This window comes from Bufo gargarizans, chromosome 3 (assembly GCF_014858855.1).
Source record: "Bufo gargarizans isolate SCDJY-AF-19 chromosome 3, ASM1485885v1, whole genome shotgun sequence".
Taxonomy (NCBI): Eukaryota; Metazoa; Chordata; class Amphibia; order Anura; family Bufonidae; genus Bufo; species Bufo gargarizans.
In genome coordinates this window covers 378,706,710-378,718,895 of record NC_058082.1, presented here as the reverse complement: position 1 = coordinate 378,718,895, position 12,186 = coordinate 378,706,710, and the positions used below count along the sequence as shown (strand labels likewise).

The 12,186-nt window shown below is 43.4% G+C and overlaps 1 protein-coding gene across 2 annotated transcripts in view; it reads left to right on the top strand.

Moving 5' to 3' along the window:
* The window catches only part of TNNI1 (troponin I1, slow skeletal type), a 326,051-nt gene that overhangs the window by 218,599 nt on the left and 95,266 nt on the right, over window positions 1-12,186 (top strand). For both annotated transcript variants that reach the window (XM_044288186.1, XM_044288187.1), the window contains exon 5: window positions 5,562-5,693. In XM_044288186.1, the coding sequence (XP_044144121.1) occupies window positions 5,562-5,693 (132 nt within the window). The remainder of the gene's footprint in view (window positions 1-5,561; window positions 5,694-12,186) is intronic.

Here is a 12,186-nt window from a genome sequence, read left to right as displayed (position 1 = left end):
CGTCCTTTCAGACAGGACACTGGACTGGGGCAAGCCAATAGTTCCATGGCAAATTGAGCCAGCTCTGTCCACACGTCAAGCCTGCACATCCAGTAGTCCAGGGGTTCCTCGCTTCTCAGTGTGTCCACATTGGCCGTTAACCTGATGTAGTCAGACACCTGTCAGTCTAGGCGTTCCTGAGGCTGGATCCGAAGGGTGGCTGTCAATGGGTTGGCTGCAAGAATGATCTCATATCCGAAGTAACCAACTGTCACCGCCACTTCTGTGAGAAGGTCTGTTAGATGTTATTCTCTACCTGAAGTTCCTTGTTTTGGTTTCACTTTGTCATCTCCTTTCCTTCTCCCAGCTGTCACCTATTTACACTAATTGTCTCCCTTTATATTCCCTCCCATACTTTGCGGTTTATACTTCTTCTTGGATTGTGTTCACTGCTGGATGCTGCTTCTGCTGATTCCTCAGTTTCCTTTATTTGTGTTTCTTTGCTGGCTTGATTCTAGGTGACCCTGACTCCGTCCGTATTAAGTGCAGGGAGCCGGTGGTCATGTCCCCTCACTATTATAGGGTTTTCAGGTGTCACATAGTATGAGGTACGTGGACATGCAATCGTCTACCATAAAGGCCTTTGCATGGGCATAGCAGTCAGGGAGAGCTCAAGGGGTTTTATAGGGCTCACCCATCTGCTCCTTAGTTTGGGATCAAGCCAGTCGGATGTTTATTTATAAGTTCCAGCTTTCTGCAACACCATCCGTGACACCAACACATCTTCAAACCACCCTCTTCTTGCATGCGCTGTTGGATTGGTATCCGCAACAGTTTCTCTGTGAGTGGAAATCCCTCTGCCAGCGCCCACAAAAGCAGAATGCAGCATTTCTCGAAGCAAGGTCTGGAAGTGCTGCATTTTGACAGCCCTCGGTAACATGTCCACCATTTTGTGTTTGTATCAGGGGTCTAAGTATGTTGCCACCCAGTACTGCTACTTGCCCTTTATGCTTTTTATACAGGGGTTCTTTTTTCAAACACTGGAGCATGAAGGCCCCCATTTGCACTAAACTGGAAGCGGTAGAGTGGCCTGTCTCCTGCTCATCGTCCAGGATAATTTCGTCCTCGGTCTCCTCCCCCAGCCACGGACAACACCAGGGATCCCAGAAAAGTTTAAAGCATGCTCTTCTTGCTCCTCCTCTGCCCCAGCACCATCCTCCTCTGACTCCTCTTCAGACTCATGTTGACCTGTCTCAGATGGAGTAGCCCCTCCAGCGTTGCGACTTCCTCATCTTCCTGGTTCTGCTCCTCGACAGCTTGATCAATGACACAACGCAATGCACGCTACAGAAAGAAGGAGCAAGGTACTATGTCACTGATGGTGCCCTAGCTGCAACTGACCAGTTTGGATGATCTCATCAAATGGCCACAGAAGTGCGTTGTGCATGAGCAGCCACTGGTGCGGTGAAAAAAACAAGCTCCCCAGAACCTGTCCTGCCGCAGAGTTCGTACAGGTAGTCGTTAACTGCACATTTCTGCTGGAGCAGCCTATCAAGCATATACAAGGTAGAGTTCCATCGCGTCGGGCAGTCACAAATCAGATATCTGACGGGCAGGTGGTGTCGCCGCTGAACGTCAGCAAGGCGAGCCATGGCCGTGTAAGATATTCTAAAATGTCCAGAGATTTTCCTGGCCTGCCGCAAGATGTCCTAGACCCCGGGGTTATTGGCAACGAATCCCTGCATGACTAAGTTCAGGACATATGCCATGCACGGCACTTGTGTCATTTTGCACGCTCAGCAGATTGGCACCATTGTTGCACACCACTTTACCAACTGTCAAATTGAGCTGGGTTAACCACTAATCAGTCTGTGACTGCAAAGCTGAAAGGTGTGCAGGACCAGTGTGGCTTTCAGGCACAACAGCTGCAGTGCAGCATGGCAACATCATCTCACCTAGGGAGCTTGGGGGGCGCAGCGGAAGAGGCGATAGCAGTGGAAAAGGAGGAGTCAGCCGAGGATGGAGTAGGAGGAGGAGAAGAAAAGGCAGGCCTGCATGCAATTCTTGGCGGTAACACCAAATCCACGCAGGTGCCACGAGTTGCATGCTTGACGGCCATCAGAAGGTTCACCCAGTGGGCAGTAAAAGTTATGTACCTTTCCTACCCGTGTTTGCCAGACCACGTGTCTGTGGTCAGATGTATCTTGGCACCGACACTGTGTGCCAGAGATACATTCACTTGCTGCTGAACGTGGCCATATAGCTCCGGGATGCCCTTCTGGGAGAAATATTTCCTTCCGGGTACCCTCCATTGCGGTGAGCCAAATTTTTTGAAGGCCTCCGAGTCCACCAATTTATATGGCAGTAGTTGGTGGGCTAGCAGGTCCGACAAGCCGGCGGTCAGCCATTGGGAAAGAGGGTTATCCAGCGTCATCATCTTTTTTTGCGTCATCATGACCGTGCATGGTGGATGGCTTTTTGCCTCCTGTGCACTGTAATTACTGCTTGCTTCTCCTCCTTCGCCTCCCTATCTACAATGTCTCTCTCTGTATCTCCCTTGGAACTCCCCTCCTCTTCCTCTCTTTTGGGCACCCACGTGACATCTATAAACAAGTCATCATTGTCACATTGATACCTACTCTTATTGATCCGATGCCAACAATGGTTGCGCATCGGTAAGGTCTTGTAATGGATGTGAAAATAATTCCTTTAACTCGAGTGGAGGGGATATGGTGGTGGTGGTGTTGTCTTTGGGGGTGCACACAGCAGAGAGTGAAGAGGGTGCAGATAGAGAGGATGAAGAGGGTGCAGAAGCGGAAGACTGAGTGAGCCACTCAACTAAGTCTGGTGCGTCCTTAATCGCACGCACCTTCTCCAACTTCCCACTTAGACTCCGGCTTGCTGCACCTGCCCAACCCCTACCACCCCTGCGGAATGGCCTGAAATTTTCAAACTGACCCTGTGACAAAAGTCCCTATAGAAGAGCAGTATTTGTGGAAGAAGGTATATCACAACCCTGCTTCAATCAGTGTTTTTGTGGGGCAACTCATATATCACACCAGTAGAAATGATTTGTTACAATGGCATTTGTCACTCTGTGTAGCTGAGGTAACGCAGATTGCCTCTATACCGTCATGACCAACTTCACCCGCACCTACTGTGTCCTTCTCCCATACCATGTAGATTGTAAGCCCTCATGGTGTCAGGGCCATGGCCATGGTCGTGACTCCTGAACCACTTGCAGTTGCCTGCGGTTTGGTTGCTTGTTCAATCACAGGTGAGGGCCGCTAGTTTGTTGCCTTACTTGTGGTTGCCGCTGGCAACATTAGGTTTGTGGCAGTAGAACAGCTGGAGCTGGTTGCTAGGCTGCTCGCTGTCATAGCAGGCGGTTGTCTCTGGCAACTTGTGTGATAGGTGTGCACTTTCCATTTTTGGTGTACATGGGGTTGTTTGTGTGTTCACTTCCCCTTTAAGTTGCTGTCTTCCCTTGTCTGGTGTAGGAAGGGTTAAATCCATTCTGTGTGTGTGGGCACTGGGTGTGTCTCTGTGTGGGTGTGGCTACTTGGGCCTATATAGCTTCTGTTGTGATTCAGAAGCTAGGGGGTACTCCAGCCTTGTAGTAAACTGAAGGCACCCTCCTGGTCTCTAATACCTATCTGCCAGTGAGGGCCACCCTTGTGGTCATAAAATGTTATATGTGATGTTCAGTTGATGTTCTTTTCTCTTTCATATTTTATGCACCTATGGATCTGGGTTCCTGTGTGTTTGTGTGTGTGCTGTGTCCATTTATGTTTGGGTGTGGACACTAGCTTGTATTGCACAGGATCCAGTCTGTGTGTCTGTGGCAGGTAGGTGTGGAAGTACTTTTCATCCTCCTGCCATATCCATAGGCTGTTCATGTTCCTATCCCCTTGCAGCTTGGCCACTTTAGACTCCTGTTTCTACACGTCCAGGAGGAACAGGCTGTCTACCCAGCTCCTAGCTCAGGGATCTGCGGAGGGTAAGTAGGGATCCGAGGTTCCTGAGCATGAGCCCTCCTACCTTCAAGGTCGGCTCATGTAGCTTGGAGTCAGGGTCAGATTAGGGAAGCTCTAGGAGGTGACCTGCTCCCTAATTCTGTGGTCCTGGCCAAGTAGCGACCTACCATCTTCTGGCATCGCACGGCTGAGGGTTTTCCCCATCCTCAGCCGTGACACATGGGCAGGGCCCTCTCTCCTTGTTTGTAACTCGTTTTGTTTATGATTAGTACAATTGTCTGTATTATGTATGTGCACTTCTTATCATATGTACAGCACTATGGAATGAATGGCGCTTTAATAATAAATAATAATAATAAACTGGAAACAAATGCTGCACTACCCAAATGCACTATATAGAAAGTATATTATTATTAGTATTAGTATATAACACCCCTGCCTTAATCAGTTTTTGGGGGGGGCAACTGGTATTTCACACCAGTAGAAATTATCTGTACCAATGTTGTTTTTCTATCTGTAGCTAAGGTAATACAGCTAAACCGCAAACAAATGCTGCACTACCCAACTGCACTATATAGAAAGTATATAATTGGTATATAATACCCCTGCTTGAATCACTTTTTTGGGGGTCAACTGGTATATTACACCTGTAGAAATTATTTGTTCCAATGGCATTTGTCGCTATCTGTAGCTGAGGTAACGCAGCTAAACCGCAAACAAATGCTGTACGACCCAACTGCACTATATATAAAGTATTTAATTGGTATATAAAACCCCTGCTTCAATCTGATTTTTGGGGGGGCAACTGGTATTTCACACCAGTATAACATTATTTGTTCCAATGTCGTTTTTCACTCCGTGTAGCTAAGGAAACGCAGCTAAACCGCAAACAAATGCTGCACTACCCAACTGCGCTATATAGAAAGTATATAATTGGTATATAACACCCCTTCTTCAATCAGTTTTTTTGTGGGGCAACTGGTATATCACACCACTAGAAATTATTTGTTCCAATAGCGTTTGGCACTCTATGTAGCTGCAGTATCGCAGCAGAACCGCACACAACTGCTGCACAATACAAATGCACTATAATATACTTTCTGTGTTAGAAAGTATATTATAAGTATATCACACCCCTCTGTATGTCACACCTATCGATAGCACACCTATACCAGTCCTTAAAAGGACTTTTGTGGCCCTATTAGCTAGCGATTTGTGTCCCTAACAGTCTGTCCCTGCTCCTCACAGCAACCTCTCCCTACACTGCCAGATCAGGTTTATTTATAAGGTGCTGCACATACTATTTACAAGGAATGTCCATGTGTTAAAATGTCTCAATTGGCTGTCCTGTACCACCTGATGGATGGGTCATGGGTCAAAGTTTTTCACAATGTAAAAGAATATGGGGGTGAAAATTTCTCCATGTGTTCACCCTCTAACTAGGAGTATCCTTATACTTTTGGCTATATAATATATATGAAAAGTTGTATGCTTTTATATTTAAAAGCTTTTGGCTTCAGCTTGTCTAAAAGTGAATTTGTGCTTAGAATGACATATATCTATTGATACTGTAAGTACACAATATTTTGTTCTTTCTCACCATAGAGTTTAATGCTGGCCAAGGCAAAAGAAGCATGGGATCAAGAACATGTGAATACGCAGGAAGAAAAACAGAAATACCTAAGTGAGCGAGTGCCACATTGCAACACACAAGGTTTGGGGCGTGAGGCATTACAGGTGATTCTTGCACAATTTCTTACATACTTTCAAAGGGGTTTTCTTATCACATGAAGTGAAGGGGGACCAATGCTAAATTAGTGGTGCAAGGGCATTGGACTCTCTGGAGTTGCACACTCCAGATTTATAATACAGCTGTTGAATACCCTCTGTTAAAGAATATAGACAGATTATGCATTAGTAAATGGTTTTTATGCAGGTGGACAGAATATAGAGGGAGGGTGCATGGGCTGTTTGCAGAATGGCAAGCTGTGGGAAAATCCATAGACAAACGATAGATGGTCTAGAACCACACTGTTAAGATCTCAAAAGCTTTATTCAGATTCATATTATAATTATATTTGCATTATGATATTCTAATTAATTTTGAGCTGTTCCAGCTACTAATCATAGCTAATTCTGTGAAGGCATTAAAATATTTCAAATTTGGCCAATGAGTGAAAAGATTTAAATAACACAACAGGTATGTGTAATAAATCCCATACAGAAGAGAAAAAAAAATAGTGCCTTGCAAATGTATTCACCCCCCCCCCCCCCCCTTTGACTTTTTCATATTTTGGTGCCTCACAACCTGGAATTAACATGGATTGTTTGAGGATTTGCATAATTTAATTTGCAGAACATGCCCACAACTTTTTTATTGTAAAGCAAACAACAAATAGGACGAAATAACTGAAAAATTCAATGTCCATAACTATTCACCCCCCTAAAGTCAATACTTTGTAGAGCCACCTTTTGCGACAATCGCAGCTCCAAGTCGCTATGGATAAGTCTCTATGAGCTTGCCACCTCTTACCACTATGATTTTTGCGCATTTCTCCTTGCAAAACTGCTCCAGCTCCTTCAAGTTGGATGGTTTGCGCTTGTGAACAGCAATCTCCGGTTGTATTGAGATCTGGGCTTTGACTAGGCCATTTCAACACAATTACATGTTTCCCCTTAAACCACTCAAGTGTTGCTGTAGCAGTGTGTTTGGGGTCATTGTCCTGCTGGAAGGTGAGCCTCCATCCTAGCCTCAAATCACACACAGAGTGGTACAGGTTTTGCTCAAGAGTATCCCTGTATTTAGCACCATCCATCTTTCCCTCAACTCTGACCAGTTTCCCAGTCCCGGCTGCTGAAAAACATCCCCACAGCATGATGCTGCCACCAACAGATTTCACTGTGGGGATTGTGTTCTTTTGGTGATGTGATGTTGTTGAGTTTGCGCCAGGCATAGCGTTTTCTTTGATGGCCGAGAAGTTAAATTTTAGTCTTATCAGACCTTCCTCCATATATTTTGCGAGTCTCCCACATGCCTTTTCACAAACCCACAACATGTGTTTTATTTATTTTCGGCGGAAAGAAATGGCTTTCTGGCCACTCTGGCTTAAAGCCCAACTCTATGGAGCGTACAGATACTCCAGTCTCTGCTGTGGAACTCTCTAGGGTTACCTTAGGTCTCTGTGCTGCCTCTCTGATTAATTCCCTCCTTGCCCGGTCTGTGAATTTTGATGGGCATCCGTCTCTTGGCAGGTTTGCTGTTGTGCCATGTTCTTTTCATTTGGTTATGATAGATTTGATGGTGCTCCTGGGAATCATCAAAGATTTGGATATTTTTTTCATAACCTAACCCTGACTTTTACTTCTCAACAACATTGTCCCTTACTTGTTTGGAGAGTTCCTTGGTCTTCATGGCAGTGTTTGGTTAGTGATGCCTCTTGCTTAGGTGTTGCAGCCTTTGGGGCCTTTCAAAAAAGGTGTGTATATGTAATGACAGATCATGTTGCACTTGGATTGCACACAGGTGGACATCATTTCACTAATTATGTGACTTGTGAAGGTAATTGGTTGCACCAGAGCTTTTTATGGCCTTCCTAACAAAGGGGGTAAATACATACGCACATGACAATTCTCTGTTTTATATTTCTAAACAATAGTTTTATTTATATATTCTTCTAATTTCACTTCACCAACTTAGACTATTGTGTTTTGATCCATTGCATAAAATTCAAATTAACAAAACATTGAACTTAAGGCTGTAATGTAACAAAATACGAAAAAAAAGTCAAGGGGGTGAATACTTTTGCAAGGCACTGTATATACATTGTGTCGAAGCAGAGAGAAGGATGCAAAGCAGTGTTGGCTGTAACTAAGGCCTCAGGCACGCAAACCTTATCTGTTTTTGCTCAATACACAGGTACCGGCAATGTGTATCCAACATTATCACTTCAGCAGGTCCCGCAGCATGTTACAAATGCCTATTATTGTCTGCAAAATGAGCAAGAATAGGACATGCTCTATTTTATTTTTTTATGTGGGGCTGCGGATTAGACGTGCAGATGCTCTTTTGCGGGCCCATCGAAATGAATGTAAAGTCTGAACCTCTTACAAGCACCTTCAATCTCAGGGTAGGTTGGGGAAGTTAAAGTGGTATGTAAAGAAGAAAATTGCAGCACCATATCCATCAAAGCAAGTTAACATACTTCACCACATACCCTGTACTTGTAATGCTTTGGTGTATATTGTGCTTTAGTTTTCTTATTTGCATTGGCTTTGTGGGATCATGGAGGCAAGGCTGTGACTAGACATGTATCTGAAGGTTATATGCAATGGGTGGCTTATTCTAGGCAGAGCTGTGTGCTGTTGATTTGTTTTTTTGTTTGTAAGTAAAAAGGAACCTGTCATGAACATAGTGCTTGAGCTGCAGGCAGCATGTTATGGAGCAGGAGGAGCTGAGCAAAATAGTATACCGTTTGATAGGAAAAGATTCAGTATAATCTGTATTTCATTCATTTAAATCCCTACTCATTCTGGGCTTTAACACTTTCATGACCAAAGGTCATTGATGCCCCGGTGTCCAAGTCAAAATTTACGAATCTGACATGCGTCACTTTATGTGGTAATAGCTTTGGAACACTTTTACTTATCCAAGCCATTCTGAGATTGTTTTCTTATGACACATTGTACTTCATGACAGTCATAAATTTGAGTCAATATATTTCACCTTTATTGATGAAAAAATCCCAAATTTACCAGAAATTTTGAATAATTAGCAATTTTCAAAATTTAAATTTCTCTGCTTCTAAAACAGAAAGTGATACCTCATAAAATATTTATTACTTAACATTCCCCATATGTATACTTTATGTTGGCGTCATTTTGGAAATGTCATTTTATTTTTTTAGGACGTTACAAGGCTTAGAAGTTTAGAAGCAATTCTTAACAGTCACTTTGTGGGGCTTACATAGGGGATACCCCCCCATTGTAGAAACTGCACCCCTCAAGTTAATCAAAACTGATTTTTACAAACTGTGTTAACCCTTTAGGTGTTCCACAAGCATTAAAGGAAAATGGAGATGAAATTTCTAAATTTCACTTTTTTGGCAGATTTTCCATTTTATTACTTTTTTTTCTTTAACACATTGAGTATTAACAGCCAAACAAAACTCAATATGTATTACCCTGATTCTGCGTTTTACAGAAACACCCCACATGTGGTCGTAAACTGATGTAAGGGCACACGGCAGGGCACAGAAGGAAAATAACTTGCTGGACTGGTTTTAGATGCCATGTCCCATTTAAAGCCCCCCTGATGCACCCCTACAGTAGAAACTCCCAAAAAGTGACCCTATTTTGGAAACTAGGGGATAAGGTGACAGTTTTATTGGTACTATTTTGGGGTACATATGATTTTTAATTGCTCTATATGACTTTTTTGTGAGGCAAGGTAACAAAGAAATTGCTGTTTTGGCACCGTTTTGTCATCTTTAATATTTTTTACAAGATTCATCTGACATGGTAGATCATGTACTAGTTTTATTGAGCAGGTTGTTACGGACGCAGTGATATTAAATATGTCTACTTTTTTTGTTTGTTTGTTTCAGTTTTACATAATAAGGCATTTTTTTAAAAATAAATTGTTTTTGTTTGTCTATTTTCTGAACGCCATATGTTTTTATTTTTCTACTGATCGTCTTGCGCAGGGGCTCGTTTTTTGCAGAAAGAATTGGGGCAAGGTGACCAAAAAATTGGCCGTTTTGGAACAGTTTATTTTTTAGTTTTTTTCTTTTACAGCATTCATCTGAGGGGTTAAGTCATGTGACAGTTTTATAGAGAAGATCGTTATGGATGTGGCAATGCCCAATATGTATACTTTTTTGGGCGATTGTCTTAAATAGGGGCTCATTTTTTGCGGGATGAGGTAATGGTTTGATTGGTACTATTTTGGGATGTATACGCCTTTTTGATCGCTTGGTGTTGCACTTTTTGTGATGTAAGGTGACAAAAATTGCCTTTTTTGCACAGTTTTTATTTTTTATTTTTATGGTGTTTATTGGACTGGTTGACCATGTGATATATTTATAGAGATGGTCGTTACTGACACGGTGATAACTAATATGTGTGGTTTTTGTTTAGTTTTTTTTATATTTTTATAGGAAAAGGCAATTTATTTTTTTAATTTACATTTTTATTTATTTATACTTTTATTATTTTCACCTTTTTTATCAGTTCCCTCTTGGATCTTGAAGATCCAGTGGGGCTGATGGTTGTACTATACTTTGCAATGCTCTTGCATTGCAAAGTATAATACTACCAGATTTCCTGTAGGTGGAAACACCGGATGCCTTTGCAAAGCGTCCGGTTGCCATGGCAGTGCAGCCGCCCCGATGGTTGAGAGAGGGAGCCCCCTCCTTCTATTAACCCTATGGATGCCACTGCCACGGCATCTATGGGGTTACAGCAGAGTGTCAGCATAGAGCTGACACTCGCTGCTGATGGCGGCGGCTCAGGAATGGAGCCGCCGCCATTGCACACAGCAGGGGGACCACAGGGGGGGCAGGGGGCAGTGCTGGAAAAGGGGGGGATACATTGAGAAAGAACAGATTGGGGCAGGATGAATGTATTGGGCGGGGAGGGGGTGGACCGCATCAGGGGCATGCTACATGGATGGGGGGGCGGGGACCGATGGCAGAGGCAGGGCTTACGGTGGTGCTGGGGGGTTGGAGGCGCACAGGAAGGGGGCACAGATCGGGGGGCTTCAGGACACATTACCTGATTTTAGGTTCTGATCTGCAGAGCGCAGATCAGAGCCTGAAACCGGCATTTTAACACTGCCTCGATCCGATTGGTTAGTCTGTGCAGACTAACCAATTGGATCGATTTCCTGGCAAGGGACCACTCTGATTGCTCCCTTGCCGGCATTACTAGACTGTATGCTGTCCATGACAGCACCAGGGCAGGGGCAGAAGCTTTAATCCAAGCGCTTTGCAGCGCTTGGATTAAAGAACTGCCATGACATCTATACACGTGGTAGCTGCACGGGGTATGTGCAGCTATCACATATATAGATGGATTGCGGTTGTGACGGGGTTAAAGTCAAGGAGGTGGTCCTATCAGTGATTAACAGCCATCCCTCTATGACTATATACACTCACAAGCAAAATGGTAACAATGTTTTGAACTTTTGAATTTCAGGCTCTATATCCCACCATCCACTACAGCTTAGAATGTGAGACTACAATCATTTTATAGACAATCATCTTTGCTATCTCATAGATAAATTGGACTTGCAACTATTTAGCATATGATTAGTTATGTAGATTCTTGTCATGTTTGCTCCTAAAGGTTAAAAAAAATATTTTTTATTATTTTGCTAATCCACCCATGGCTTTCAACACTACCTGAAACCTTCTAGGCATGCTTTCAACCAGACTCAAGCAAGTCTCGACTGAAATCTGTCCCCAGATCTCTTCTACGCATTTCCAATATTGATGCATACTAGTTGACTCACTTGGGTACAGCTTTTTCTTAAACTCTACCCACAAGTGTTTGATTTGGGTTGAAGTTTGGGGACTGCGGGAGCCAATCCAGGACCTCTACTTCATTGTACCATTTGTTCACCAATCTCAACATATGCCTTGGGTTATTGTCCTGCTGGAACACTATGTCATCCTTTTCATACCCATAGTACTCGGGTGAACAAAGTAACTCGTCTTGTAGGTTACTCACATATAGCTCAGCATTGAGACCACCATTGATTCTGGTTAAGTAATCCCATACCTTTGGCTGTGAAACAACCCCATATCATCAGGGCTCCTCTACTGAACTTGACTGTTCTTTCAATTTCTCAATTGGTTAGCCCCCTTGTTTCTTCAAGACCCATTTGCACCCATCAGAGCCCAGTCTTTTGTCTCATTGCTCCAAATCACCCATCTTGGCTTTGGAATGGATGAATGGACTTCATTGTATTCTTCCAATTGTCATGACACTACCATGATGCAGTTTGGCAATTTTCTTGGCCGAGATACTGCTATCAATGAGCTGTTGATAGGTTTATCTTTTTGGGGGAAATCATCTTCATGGCTGCTCCTGGATTTGAACCAGTGACCTTTTACTTAGGAATCAACCTAATAACACACTGAGCTATTAGGGAATGTGAGAACAAGTTAGAATTTGTAGTATACAGGAAGAAAAAGATTGGTTCACCACCAGGAGCACAACAGTAACAATA